Below are 15,337 nucleotides of genomic sequence, written 5' to 3' on the forward strand. Positions count from 1 at the left end.
GACCGCGCCATGAAGGCCGGGACCTTGTTGTTGTGCCGGGACGCCATTAGGTCGACGTCCGGCACCCCCCAGCGGCGACAGATTTCCTGAAACACGTCCGGGTGAAGGGACCATTCCCCTGCGTCCATACCCTGGCGACTGAGGAAGTCTGCTTCCCAGTTTTCTACGCCCGGGATGTGAACTGCGGATATGGTGGATGCCGTGTCTTCCACCCACATTAGAATCCGCCGGACTTCCTGGAAGGCTTGCCGACTGCGTGTCCCTCCTTGGTGGTTGATGTATGCCACCGCTGTGGAGTTGTCCGACTGAATTCGGATCTGCTTCCCTTCCAGCCACTGCCGGAAGGCTAGTAGGGCCAGATACACTGCCCTGATTTCCAGAACATTGATCTGAAGGGTGGACTCCTGCTGAGTCAACGTACCCTGAGCCCTGTGGTGGAGAAAAACTGCTCCCCACCCTGACAGACTCGCGTCTGTCGTGACCACCGCCCAGGATGGGGGTAGGAAGGATCTTCCCTGTGATAATGAGGTGGGAAGAAGCCACCATTGCAGAGAGTCCTTGGCCATCTGGGAAAGGGAGACTTTCCTGTCCAGGGAAGTTGACTTCCCGTCCCATTGGCGGAGAATGTCCCATTGAAGTGGGCGCAGATGAAACTGCGCAAACGGGACTGCCTCCATTGCTGCCACCATCTTCCCTAGGAAGTGCATGAGGCGCCTTAAGGGGTGCGACTGACCATGAAGGAGAGACTGCACCCCTGTCTGTAGTGACCGCTGCTTGTCCAGCGGAAGCTTCACTATCGCTGAGAGAGTATGAAACTCCATGCCAAGATACGTTAGTGATTGAGTCGGTGACAGATTTGACTTTGAAAAGTTGATGATCCACCCGAAAGTCTGGAGAGTCTCCAGCGCAACATTCAGGCTGAGTTGGCATGCCTCTTGAGAGGGTGCTTTGACAAGTAGATCGTCCAAGTAAGGGATCACCGAGTGTCCCTGAGAGTGCAAGACTGCTACCACTGCCGCCATGACCTTGGTGAAAACCCGTGGGGCTGTCGCCAGACCAAATGGCAGAGCTACGAACTGAAGATGGTCGTCCCCTATCACGAAACGTAGAAAACGTTGGTGTTCTGTAGCAATCGGCACGTGGAGATAAGCATCTTTGATGTCTATTGATGCAAGGAAATCTCCTTGAGACATTGAGGCAATGACGGAGCGGAGGGATTCCATCCGGAACCGCCTGGCGTTCACCTGCTTGTTGAGCAGTTTTAGGTCCAGAACAGGACGGAACGAGCCGTCCTTTTTTGGAACCACAAAGAGATTGGAGTAAAAACCTTGCCCTTGTTCCTGAAGAGGAACAGGGATCACCACTCCTTCTGCTCTTAGAGAGCCCACCGCCTGCAGAAGGGCATCTGCTCGGTCGGGATGTGGGGAAGTTCTGAAGAACCGAGGCGGAGGACGAGAACTGAACTCTATCCTGTACCCGTGAGACAAAATGTCTGTTACCCACCGGTCCTTGACCTGTGGCAGCCAAATGTCGCCAAAGCGGGAGAGCCTGCCACCGACCGAGGATGCGGAGGGAGGAGGCCGAAAGTCATGAGGCAGCCGCCTTGGAAGCGGTTCCTCCGGTTGCTTTCTTGGGGCGTGAGTGAGCCCGCCAGGAATCTGAGCTCCTTTGCTCCTTCTGAGTCCCTTTGGACGAGGAGAATTGGGCCTTGCCCGAGCCTCGAAAGGACCGAAACCTCGACTGCCACCTCCTCTGTTGAGGTTTGCTTGCTCTGGGCTGGGGTAAGGAGGAGTCTTTACCCTTGGACTGTTTAATGATTTCCGCCAATTGCTCACCAAACAGTCTGTCTACAGATAATGGCAAGCTGGTTAAACATTTTTTGGAAGCAGAATCCGCTTTCCATTCCTTTAACCACAAGGCTCTGCGCAAAACCACAGAGTTGGCGGACGCCATTGAGGTACGGCTCGTAGAGTCCAGGACAGCGTTGATAGCGTAAGTCGCAAACGCAGACATTTGCGAGGTCAAGGACGCCACGTGCGGCACTGATGGACGTATGACAGAGTCCACCTGCGCCAGACCAGCTGAAATAGCTTGGAGTGCCCACACGGCTGCGAATGCTGGAGCAAACGACGCGCCGATAGCTTCATAGACAGATTTCAACCAAAGGTCCATCTGTCTGTCGTTGGCATCTTTAAGTGAAGCCCCATCCTCCACTGCAACTATGGATCTAGCCGCAAGCCTGGAGATTGGGGGATCCACCTTTGGACACTGGGTCCAGCGTTTGACCACGTCAGGGGGAAAGGGATAACGTGTATCCTTAAGACGTTTGGAGAAACGCTTGTCTGGATAAGCATGGTGTTTCTGGACTGATTCTCTGAAGTCAGCGTGGTCCAGAAAAGTACTCAGTTTACGCTTGGGATACCTGAAATGGAACTTCTCCTGCTGTGCAGCTGCCTCTTCTACTGAAGGGGCTGGGGGAGAAATATCCAACAGTCTATTGATGGCCGCTATAAGGTCATTTACTATGGCGTCACCATCAGGAGTATCCAGATTGAGAGCGGTCTCAGGATTAGACTCCTGACCACCCTCCTCTGTCTCATCATACAGAGACTCGTCTCGCTGAGACCCTGACCAGCGTGATGACGTGGAGGGTCTCTCCCAGCGAGCTCGCTTAGGCTGCCTGGGACTGTCATCCGAGTCAGAGCCTTCAGCCTGAGATGCCTGGGACCCCCTAGAAGCACGGATTAGCTCCAACTGAGGGGGACCGGGGAACATTGACACAGCAGTGTCCATGGTCTGAGTAACTGGCCTGGCCTGCAAGGTCTCTAGGATTTTTGTCATAGTCACAGACATCTTGTCAGCAAAAACTGCAAACTCTGTCCCCGTCACCGGAACAGGGTTCACCGGTGACTCTGCCTGGGCCACTACCACCATAGACTCCGGCTGACGAAGTGGCACAGGGACCGAACATTGCACACAATGGGGGTCATTGGAACCTGCCGGTAGATCAGCCCCACAAGCAGCACAAGCAGCGTATACAGCCTTTGTCTTGGCACCCTTGCGTTTTGCGGATGACATGTTGTTGTCTCCTCAGAGCAATATAGGGTATACAGCCAAGAAGCGACCTTACAGTGCAAAATATATATATATATGGTACAGAGAAAAAAGTACACCAATATAACACTGTGGCACTAGTGGGGCCAGCACTAATGTGCTGCTTACCGCCCGCTTAACGCGGGTGTGTGGTCGCCCGAATCCCTTGTCTGGGTTTCCCAGAGCCTGTGTCCGTTCCCCAGCCAGACTGCATGCAGGAATGGCTGCCGGCGTCCTGTGGAGAGGGGCGGGCCCTGGGTGTGTTCAGACGAAAAGCGGGAAACTTGCGTCCCACTGTGCCCAGTGAGAGGGCTGGAGTATGTAAATAAGACTCCAGCCCTCGGCGCTGACTATCGTACAGCGTCTCTCCCCTTCCCTGATTGACAGGGTGGGGGCGGGAACGAAGCGGAGCTAGGCCGCAAAAACCGGGGACTAGATTTATAAGCGCCGCCGTCCGGTCGGCGCGAAGTCCCCGGCGCACCACAAGTCTCAGCCGTGCCGCCGCTCCAGGGGCGGCCGGCGCGGCGGTCCCCAACACATAAAGTCCCTCAGAGAAGCTGCAGTGACTGTAACCCCAGCGCGCAGCGCTACTGTCCCCGGCGCACTAGCACACCCAGCAAGTCTGGAGTGTGCGCGGCCTGTCCATACGGGGACACAGAGTACCTGAATGTTGCAGGGCCTTGTCCCTGAACGGTACCTCGCTCCGTATCCAGCAGGTTCCATGGGTTTGTGGATGGAGCCCGGCCTCAGGGCTTGGGGGCCGGTAAGATCCCACTTCCTCAGAGCCCCTCAGGGGGATGGGGAAGGAAAGCAGCATGTGGGCTCCAGCCTCCGTACCCGCAATGGGTACCTCAACCTTAACAAACACCGCCAATAGGAATGGGGTGAGAAGGGAGCATGCTGGGGGCCCTATATGGGCCCTCTTTTCTTCCATCCGATATAGTCAGCAGCTACTGCTGACTAAACAGTGGAGCTATGCGTGGATGTCTGACCTCCTTCGCACAAAGCTTGAAAACTGAGCAGCCCGTGATCCCACGGGGGGTGTATAGCCAGAAGGGGAGGGGCCTTACACTTTTTAGTGTAATGCTTTGTGTGGCCTCCGGAGGCAGTAGCTATACACCCAATCGTCTGGGTCTCCCAATGGAGCGCCGAAGAAAAATGAATCCACAAGATTTACCTGAATCCAAACAAAAAGAAAATTAATTATTATTAGATACATATCCTAGTTGTACCTTGTTCACAATAGAAAACAAAAAATACAGGGCAGAAGATCAGCCTTTTCCTCCGTTTTGTCCCTACCCCCAGAAACCGTAGGATTACTTACCAATCCAGGTACAGTTTTCTTTAACTTCTCCCAGCGATCTACAGAGGATCGGGCTTTCTGGAAGTCATGCAGCAGATTCTCTCGCGCTCGTGGTTATTGAAATTAAGGAGAAAAGCCTTACATCAGATTACTAAATCATCAATAGTAGAAGAGATTATATTGTATTAGTTGGAGAATCTCCTGAAAGCAATGGAAAGGGTTTTATTCTGCAAATCACTACATAACTAGATCTACTGATCCGGGCGGCAGAGTTATGGTATTGGCACATTGCACATGTTCTGTATTGAATTTTCCCTGCAATAAGTCATTTTGTCACATCACCTTTTTCTAAGATCCACTACAACTCTGATTTACTGACTGGCAGGAATACATAGCTATGGCCAGAGTAATATGGCACCAATGTCTGTGATGAGACCACATCTTCCCCATCTCCACCATGGCAAATGATTATTTTTTTTTAACCTATTTTGCCTCTCCTTCCTCCAAGGGCATAACTTATTTTTTCCATTTTCAGACATATGAGAGCTTGTTTTTAACAGGCAAGCTATGGTTTTATAGATACCATTAATTTTACTATGTAATGGCCTGAAAAATTAAAAAAAAAAAGGAATAAAAAAAAAAAAAACGGATCTTTGTGTACTCACCATAAAATCGTTTTCTCTTAGCCATCATTGGGGGACACAGGACCATGGGTGTTATGCTGGAGGAGGACGCTAAGTAGATGCAAAAAGCATTAGCTCCTCCTCTGCAGTATACAACCCCTGGCTGGGCCAGGCAACCTCAGTTTTAGTACACAAGCAGTAGGAGAAAAAAAAAAAAATAATAGTAAAAACTTCTCAACGGAAGAACATGAGAAAAAAAAAGAGTTATAACCAAATAAGGTACTGAGAACCAAGGCCCAACAGGGTGGGTGCTGTGTCCCCCAATGATGGCTAAGAGAAAACGATTTTACGGTGAGTACACAAAAATCCGTTTGTCTCTGACGCCTCATTGGGGGACACAGGACCATGGGACGTCCTAAAGCAGTCCATGGGTGGGAAAAATAAAAGAAGACAACACAACCCAAGGACTAGGAACCAGTCCCAGACAGCCTGGAGCGCCTACTGAGAGAGGTGCTCTACTGCCGTTTGCAGAATTTGCCTACCCAGATTTGCCTCAGCTGAAACCTGGGTATGGACTCTGTAATGCTTTGAAAAAAGTATGTAGGCTAGACCAGGTCGCAGCCTTACACACCTGTTCCACTGAAGCCTGATGCCGAATGGCCCACGAAGCGCCAATTGCTCGCGCGGAATGAGCCCGCAGCCCACTAGGAATGGGCTTGAGCTGCAAGAGGTAGACTTCCTGGATCGCAGAGCGAATCCAGCGAGCCAGAGTTGCCTTTGAAGCTGCCTGTCCCTTCTTAGGCCCCTCAGGAATGACGAACAAAGAGTCAGTTTTCCTAAAGGGGGCTGTCCTGGATATGTAATATCTGAGAGCTCTGACGAGGTCTAACGAATGCAGAGTCCTTTCCACCCTATGAACTGGGTGTGGACAGAAGGAAGGCAGAACAATGTCCTCGTTCAAATGAAATGGGGTAGGAACCTTTGGAAGAAAATCCGGAAGGGGGCGCAGAACCACCTTGTCCTGGTGAAAGATCAGAAAAGGCTCGCGGCAAGAGTGCTGCCAGCTCCGAAACCCGTCTGATGGACGTAATTGCCACCAGGAATGTTACCTTCCAGGACAGAAGAGCAAGGGAGGATTCCTTGAGAGGGTCAAAAGGGAGACCTCTGGAGACAGTCCAGAACGAGATTGAGGTCTCATGGGTCCAGCGGCCGTTTGTACGGGGGAACTAGATGGGAAACGCCCTGGAGGAAGGTCTTGACTTGCGGTTTTTGAGCCAGGCGGCATTGCTAGAAGATTGAGAGCGCTGAGACCTGCCCTTTAAGGGAACTGAGAGCCAACCCCGCTTGCAAGCCAGACTGCAGAAAGTCGAGAATTTTTGGGATAGCCAGAGGCATAGGCTGGCCGTTAGTTTCCCTGCACCATGAAAAGAAGATTTCCCACGTACGGTGGTAAATGCGGGATGAAGCAGGCTTTCGGGCGCTGATCATGGTGGAGATAGCCGCGGGGGAGAATCCCGCTCTTGTTAATACCCAGGTCTCAATGGCCATGCCGTCAGCTTCAGGGCTCTGGAGTTCTGATGGGATTTGGGCCCTTGGGTCAGCAAGTCTGGGATGTCTGGAAGGCGCCATGGTATGTTTGCGAGCATTTGTACTAATTCGGCGTACCATGCGCGCCTGGGCCAGTCCGGTGCTATCAGTATCACCGGGACTCCCTCTGCCTTGATCTTCCTGATTACTCGCGGCAGCAGGGGTAGAGGTGGAAATATGTAAGGCAGGCGGAAGTGGTGCCAGGAGCAGACTAGAGCATCCACGCCGATGGACTGCGGGTCGCGTGACCTGACTATGAACGCGGGTACCTTTGCGTTCAACCTTGAGTCCATTAGATCCACGTCTGTTGTACCCCAGCGAGTGCAGATGTGTATGAACACTTCTGGGTGGAGAGACCACTCTCCGGTGGCCAAGCCTTGGCGACTTAGAAAGTCTGCTGCCCAGTTCTCTACTCCCGGTATGTGTACCGCTGATATCACTGACTCAGTCGATTCGACCCAGCTGAGGATCTTGTGGGCCTCGAGATAAGTCGCTTTGCTGCGGGTGCCCCCTTGCCGATATTGGCTACAGCTGTCGCATTGTCCGATTGGACTCGAATCTGACGACCCGCTAGCAGAGGGCGGAACGCCCAGAGAGTGAGGAAGATCGCGCGGATTTCCAGGATGTTTATGGGTAGGGAAGACTCCTGGGGCGTCCAACGTCCTTGAGCAGTGTGGTGCCGGTACACTGTTCCCCAGCCGAGGAGGCTGGCGTCCGTGGTCAGGACAAGCCAGTTCACTGGGAGAAAAGATCTCCCCTTCGATAAGGATGAGGGCCGAAGCCACCAGCGGAGTGCATACCTGACTGAAGGCGTCAGGTGAAGATGTTTGTCCAGGGAGAAGGGGCTCTTGTCCCAGGCAGCTAGAATGGCTAGCTGCAGTGGGCAGAGGTGCAGTTGAGCAAAAGGTACTGCCTCCATAACCGTCACCATCCTGCCGAGCACCTTCATGCTGAATCGAATGGAGCGAGATGGAGGACGTAGAAGGCAGCGTACCGCTTGTCGAAGAGCGAACGCCTTGTCCTGAGGGAGATAGATCAAGCCCCGACGGGTGTCCAGGGATATGCCCAGGAAGGTGATGGATCGTGCTGGGACCGGGGATGATTTGTCTAGATTCAGTAGCCACCCTAAGCGGGATAGGGTGTCCACGGTGATCTGTATGCTGGTTGAGCAGTCGCAGAAGGAGGGGGCCTTGATGAGGAGGTCGTCCAAGTAAAGAAGAACGACTGCTCCCCTGGCGTGAAGGACGCTCATGGCGGCCGTCATGACTTTGGTGAAGACCCTTGGCGCGGTGGCAAGGCCAAAGGGTAGAGCTACGAATTGAAAATGGGAGTCCTGAACTGCGAAGCGGAGGAACTTTTGGTGATTTGGGGAGATGGATATGTGCAGGTACGCGTCCTTGATATCTATGGAGGCGAGGAATTTCCCTTCGACCATGGATGCAATAATGGACCTTAGGGACTCCATTCTGAATCTCGGTACATGCACATGTTTGTTCAGGTGTTTGAGGTCCAGGATGGTTTGAACTGGCCCATCCTTTTTGGGGACCAGAAAGAGGTTGGAATAAAAACCCCTGAACTTCTCGTCGTCAGGGACGGGTATTATCACTTCTGCTGTTTGGAGCAAGTGGATTGCTGAGAAGGGAATTTTGTTACTTACCGTAAATTCCTTTTCTTCTAGCTCCTATTGGGAGACCCAGACGATTGGGTGTATAGCTACTGCCTCCGGAGGCCACACAAAGCATTACACTAAAAAGTGTAAGGCCCCTCCCCTTCTGGCTATACACCCCCAGTGGGATCACTGGCTCACCAGTTTTAGTGCAAAAGCAAGAAGGAGGAAAGCCAATAACTGGTTTAAACAAATTCACTCCGAAGTAACATCGGAGAACTGAAAACCATTTAACATGAACAACATGTGTACCCGAAAACAACCAAAAATCCCGAAGGACAACAGGGCGGGTGCTGGGTCTCCCAATAGGAGCTAGAAGAAAAGGAATTTACGGTAAGTAACAAAATTCCCTTCTTCTTCGGCGCTCCATTGGGAGACCCAGACGATTGGGACGTCCAAAAGCTGTCCCTGGGTGGGTAAAGAAATACCTCATGTTAGAGCTGCAAGACAGCCTTCCCCTACGGGGAGGCAACTGCCGCTTGCAGGACTCTTCTACCTAGGCTGGCGTCCGCCGAAGCATAGGTATGCACCTGATAATGTTTGGTGAAAGTGTGCAGACTCAACCAGGTAGCTGCCTGGCACACCTGTTGAGCCGTAGCCTGGTGCCGTAATGCCCAGGACGCATCCACGGCTCTGGGAGAATGGGCCTTCAGCCCTGATGGAACCGGAAGCCCAGTAGAACGGTAGGCTTCAAGGATTGGTTCCTTGATCCATTGAGCCAGGGTGGATGTTGCAGCCTGCGATCCCTTGCGCTGACCAGTGACAAGAACAAAGAGTGCAACCGAGCGGCGCAGGAGCGCCGTGCGGGAATGTAGATTCTGGGTGCTCTGCACCAGATCCAACAATGCAAAGCCATTACATATCGATGAAATGGATAAAAGGAAGGTAAGGAGATATCCTGATTGTGATAAAAAGGGAATACCACCTTAGGGAGAAACTCTGGGATCGGACGCAGCTCTACCTTATCTTGGTGAACACCAGGAAGGGAGCTTTGGATGACCGCGCTGCTAGTTCGGACACTCTCCGAAAAGACGTGACCGCTACCAGAAAGGCCACTTTCTGTGAAAGTCGAGAAAGTGAAAACATCCCTCAGAGGCTCGAAGGGCGGCTCCTAGAGAGCAATTAATACCCTGTGCAGATCCCATGGGTCTGACGGCCTCTTGTACGGAGGGACAATGTGATAACCCCCCTGCAGGAACGTGCGTACCTGAGGAAGTCGTACTAGGCGCTTCTGAAAGAATACCGACAGCGCTGCGACTTGTCCTTTAAGGGAGCCGAGCGACAAACCTTTTCCCAATCCAGATGCAGGAAGGGGGGAAAAAGGAGACAATGCAAATGGCCAGGGAGACACTCCCTAAGCAGAGCACCAAGATAAGAATAACTGCCACGTCTTGTGGTAGATTTTGGCAGACGTCGGCTTCCTAGCCCGTCTCATGGTGACAATGACGTCTTGAGATAATCCTGAAGACGCTAGGATCTCGGACTCGATGGCCGCACAGGCCGGATCAGGGCCGTAGAATTCAGTGGAAAGAACGGCCCTTGGGACAGTAAGTCTGGCCGGTCTGAGAGTGCCCACGGTTGGCCGACCGTGAGATGCCACAGATCCGGGACCACGACCTCCTCGGTCAGTCTGGGACGACGAGGATGGCGCGGCGGCAAGCGGAGCTGAGCTTGCGTAGCACTCTGGGCAACAGTGCCAGAGTAGAAAACACATAGGGTAGCTGGAACTGCGACCAATCCTGAACTAGGGCGCCTGCCGCCAGAGCTCTTTGCTCGTGAGACCGCGCCAGGAAAATCGGGACCTTGTTGTTGTGCCGAGACGCCATTAGGTCGACGTCCGGCATCTCCCAGCGGCTACAGATTTCCTGACACCATACTGGATGCAGAGGCCATTCCCCTGCGTCCATGCCCAGGCGACTGAGGGAGTCTGCTTCCAATTTTCTACGCCCGGGATGTGAACTGCGGATATGGTGGATGCTCTGTCCCCCACCCACATCAGAATCCGCCAGATTGCCTGGTAGGCTTGGCGATGCGTGTTCCGCCTTGGTGGGCGATGTCTGCCACCGCTGTGGAATTGTCCGACTGAATTCGGATCTGTTTTCCTTCCAGCCACTGCTGGAAGGCTTGCAGGGCAAGATGCACTGCCCAGATTTCCAGAACATTGATCTGAAGGATGGACTCCTCTGAAGAGAGTCCTTGACCGTCTGAGAAGGGAAACGTTCCTTTCTAGGGACGTCGACTCCCCAACCCATTGGCAAAGCATGTCCCATTGAAGTGGACGCAGATGAAACTGCGCGAAAGTGACTGCCTCTGCATGAGGCGTCTTAAGGGGTGTGACTGGCCTTGAAGGAGAGACTGCACCCCTGACTGTAGTGAACGCTGCTTGTCCAGCGGAAGCTTCACTATCGCTGAGGGAGTGTGAAACTCCGTGCCCAGATATGTCAGCGATTGGGTCGGTGCCCGATGTAACCTTGAAAAGTTGATGATCCACCCGAAACTCTGGAGAGTCTCCAGCGCCACGTTCAGGCTGTGTCGGCATGCCTCTTGAGAGGGTGCCTTGACAAGTGGATCGTCCAGTAAGGATCACAGAGTGACCCTGAGAGTGCAGGACTGCTCCCACTGCTGCCCTGAACTTGGTGAAAACCCGTAGGGCTGTCGCCAGACCGAAGGGCAGTGGTACGCACTGAAGATGCTCGTCTTCAATAACGAAACGTAGCAAACGCTGGTGCTCTGGAGCAATCGGCACGTGGAGATAAGCATCCTGATGTCTATTGATGTTAGGAAATCTCCTTGAGACATTGAGGCAATGACGGAGCGGAGGGTTACATCCGGAACCGCCTGGCCTTCACGTGCTTGGTGAGCAGTTTTAGGTCCAGAACGGAACGGAAAAAAACCACCCTTTTTTGGCACCCCAATAAGATTGGAGGAAAAAAACGTGTCTTGTTCCTGAAGAGGAACCGGGATTACCACTCCTTCTGCCTGCAGAAGAGCATCGGCTCGGTGGGGGGGGGAAGTTCTGAAGAGTCGAGCCGGAGGACGAGAACAGAGCTCTATCCTGTACACGTGAGACACCATGTCTCTCACCCACCGGTCTGTGACCTGTGGCAGCTAAATGTACCCAGAAGCGGGAGATTCTGCCACCAATCGCGGATGCGGAGAGAGAGAGCTGAAATACATGAGGAGATCGCCTTGGTAGCGGTTCCTCCTGCTGCCTTCCTTGGGCGTGAATGAGCCCGGCCGGAATCTGAGCCCCTCTGAGCCTTTTGAGCCCTTTTAGACGAGGACCATTGGGACTTGCCCGAGCCTGGGAAGGACCAACCTCGACTGTCCCCCCAGGACAGCATTACTAGGGTAAGTCGCAATGCAGACATTGCGAGGTTAAGGACACCACCTGCGGCACAGATGTACATGTGCTCAAGAGCAGCTGCGCAAGACCAGCTGAAATAGGTTAGAGTGCCCGTACGGCTGCGAATGCCGGAGCAACCGACACGCTGATAGCTACACAGACCGATTTCAACCAGAGGTCTATCTGTCTGTCAATGGCATCTTTAAGTGAAGTCCCATCTCCACTGCAACTATGGATCTAGCCGCAAGCCTGGAGATTGGGGGATCCACCTTTGGACCCTGGGTCCAGTGCTTTACCACGTCAGGGTAAAGGGATAACGTGCATCCTTAATACGTTTGGAGAAAACGTTTATCTGGTAAGCGTGGTGTTTCTGAACTGCGTCTCTGAAGTCAGCGTGGCCAGAAAAAGTACTCAATCTATGCATGAGTACTGAAAAAGGATTTCTTCTGCTGTGAAGCTGACTCCTCCACTGGGGGAGCTGAGGGAGAAATATGCAACATTCCAATGATGGACGCTATAAGATCATTCACTATGGCGTCAACATCCGGTGTATCCGGATTGAGAGCGGTGTCAGGACCAAAGCCCTGAACAGCTACGTCTGCCTCATCATACAGAGAGTCGTCCTGCTGGGACCTTGACCAGTGATGAAGCCGAGTGTCGCACCCAGCGAGCTAGCTTAGGCTGTCTGGGACTGCCGTCCGTGTCAGAGCCTTCACCCTGGAATGCCTGGGACCCCCCCGGAGCACTGAGTGCGTTCCAAATGAGGGTGGCCAGGGAGCATTAATCAAGATTGCCCATGGCCTGTCTGGACTGCAAAGTCTCCATCCCATGACAATCTCCGTCCCTGTCCCTGGACAGGGTTCACAGGTGGTTCCTTTGGCCACCTCTAGTAGAGACCCCGGCTGACCAAGTGCTACAGGGGAGCATTGCACACAATGGGGGTCAGTGGAACCTGCAGGTGGAACAGTATCACATGCAGGAAAAACAGCATAGAAAGCCTGTGTTGCTTTTTTGCTGCTGTATTCTAGTCATCTATGCAATGTATAGCATACAAGCATAAACACTTCAGCACATGCAATACAAGCAGCATAGAAAGCCTGTGCCTTGGCACCCTTGCTTTTTTGCTGCTGTTGTCCAGCCATCTAGGAGAATATAGCCCAGAGTAGCGACCGTACAGTGCAATGTATAGCATACAAGCATATATACAAATGAACACTTCAGCACATGCAGTACAAGCAGCCTATAAAGCCTGTGCCTTGGCACCCATGCTTTTTTGCTGCTATTGTCCAGCCCTCTAGGAGAATATAGCCAAGAGTAGCGACCGTACAGTGCAATGTATAGCATACAAGCATAAGTACAAATGAACACTTCAGCCATGCAATACAAGCAGCCTAGAAAACCTGTGCCTTAGCACCCTTGCGTTTTTGCTGCTGTTATCTCGCCATCTAGAAGGGCATATAGCCAAAAGATAGCGACCTACAGTGCAGTGTATAGCATACAAGCATAAAATACAAATGGACACTTCGGTATTTAGTGGGGTCAGCACTTCAGGTGCTGCTTACCGCCCGCCTATAACGCGGGTGTGTGGTCGCCAGAGCCCTGTGTTGTTGCCCAGAGCATGTCTCCGTTCCCCAGCTCGGACTGCGTGCAGGAATGGCTGCCGGCGTCCTTCTCCAGCTCGTGTGACGAGGGGCGGGCCGTGGGCGTGCCCCAGACAAGAGCGGGAAACTGGCGTCCCACTGTGTCCAGTGAAGGGGGCTGGAGAATGCAAAGCAGACTCCAGCCCTCGGCGCTGACTGTCTGTACAGCGTCCCGCCTCTCCCCTGACTGGCAGGGCTGGAGGCGGGAACGAAACGAAAACTAGGCCGCAAAGCCGGGGACTCGAGTAATAAGCGCGGCCGTCCATGTGCACGGCCAGCGCGGAAGTCCCCGGCGCACCACAAGTCCCAGCCGCGCCACAATGTCAAAAACACCCAGCAACGGCCGGCGCGGCAGTTCCCAATACATACAGTCACTCAGCAAAGCTGTAGTGAATCATAGCACGAGCGCTCCGCGCTGTTGCCCCCGGCGCACTAACACTCCCAGCAATGCTGGTGTGTGTGTGTGCGCTTGCCCGGGGACACAGAGTACCTTAATGTAGCAGGGCCTGTCCCTGACGATACTCAGCTCCATATCCAGCAGGTTCCCTGGGTCTGTGGATGGAGCCCGGTCTCAGTGCCTGGAGACCGGTAAGATCCCACTTCGCCCAGAGCCCTGAAGGGGGATGGGGAAGGAAAACAGCATGTGGGCTCCAGCCTCCGTACCCGCAATGGGTACCTCAACCTTACAAACCGCAAGTGGGGTGAGAAGGGAGCATGCTGGGGACCCCATATGGGCCCACTTTTCTTCCATCCGACATAGTCAGCAGCTGCTGCTGACTAAACAGTGGAGCTATGCGTGGATGTCTGACCTCCTTCGCACAAAGCAGAAAACTGGTGAGCCAGTGATCCCACTGGGGGTGTATAGCCAGAAGGGGAGGGGCCTTACACTTTTTAGTGTAATGCTTTGTGTGGCCTCCGGAGGCAGTAGCTATACACCCAATCGTCTGGGTCTCCCAATGGAGCGCCGAAGAAAAATGCCTTGCGTCGTTTTTGAGTCTTTGGGGGGTTTGAGAGAAGGAACCGACTCGGGGGTTGGGTCTGAAATTCTATGTGGTAACCGGAAGATACAAGAACTTGCACCCATTTATCGTCTGAGGCGGCAGCCCAGATGTGTTGAAAGAGCCGCAGTCGACCTCCTACAATGAGTGTGTCTTCCGGGGCGCCGAAGGAGTCATGAGGGGGAAAACGTCGTGGACGAGTCTTCCTAGTTCTGGACTGTTTCGGTCTAGGCTGCCATGACGAAGTGGGTTTTGGTGAGAGCTGAAAAGGTCGGTCCCTGCGTAGTCCGCGGCTAGTGCGTAGTCCGCGGTTACCGAAGCGCCTGTCAGGCTTCTCCCTTTGCTTTGTGAGGATATCTTCAAACTGTGGGTGATCAGCGAAGAAGGGAATTTTGTTTACTTACCGTAAATTCCTTTTCTTCTAGCTCCTATTGGGAGACCCAGACAATTGGGTGTATAGCTTCTGCCTCCGGAGGCCACACAAAGTATTACACTTAAAAGTGTAAACCCCTCCCCTCTGCCTATACACCCCCCCGTGCATCACGGGCTCCTCAGTTTTGGTGCAAAAGCAGGAAGGAGGAAACTTATAAATTGGTCTAAGGTAAATTCAATCCGAAGGATGTTCGGAGAACTGAAAACCATGAACCAAGAACAATTCAACATGAACAACATGTGTACACAAAAGAACAACAGCCCGAAGGGAACAGGGGCGGGTGCTTGGTCTCCCAATAGGAGCTAGAAAAAAAGGAATTTACGGTAAGTAAACAAAATTCCCTTCTTTGTCGCTCCATTGGGAGACCCAGACAATTGGGACGTCCAAAAGCAGTCCCTGGGTGGGTAAAAGAATACCTCGGTAAAAGAGCCGTAAAACGGCCCCTTCCTACAGGTGGGCAACCGCCGCCTGAAGGACTCGCCTACCTAGGCTGGCATCTGCCGAAGCGTAGGTATGCACCTGATAGTGTTTCGTGAAAGTGTGCAGTGAAAGTGTGCAGACTCGACCAGGTAGCCGCCTGACACACCTGCTGAGCCGTAGCCTGGTGCCGCAATGCCCAGGACGCCCCCACGGCTCTGGTAGAATGGG

General features: G+C 53.1%; 1 protein-coding gene across 1 annotated transcript in view; it reads right to left on the minus strand.

The window, feature by feature from the left end:
- The window catches only part of PRIM1 (DNA primase subunit 1), a 157,426-nt gene that overhangs the window by 66,200 nt on the left and 75,889 nt on the right, over positions 1 to 15,337 (minus strand). Inside the window, exon 8 of the mRNA XM_075337039.1 lies at positions 4,418 to 4,506. Within this exon, the coding sequence (XP_075193154.1) occupies positions 4,418 to 4,506 (89 nt within the window). The remainder of the gene's footprint in view (positions 1 to 4,417; positions 4,507 to 15,337) is intronic.

This window comes from Anomaloglossus baeobatrachus, chromosome 2 (assembly GCF_048569485.1).
Source record: "Anomaloglossus baeobatrachus isolate aAnoBae1 chromosome 2, aAnoBae1.hap1, whole genome shotgun sequence".
Taxonomy (NCBI): Eukaryota; Metazoa; Chordata; class Amphibia; order Anura; family Aromobatidae; genus Anomaloglossus; species Anomaloglossus baeobatrachus.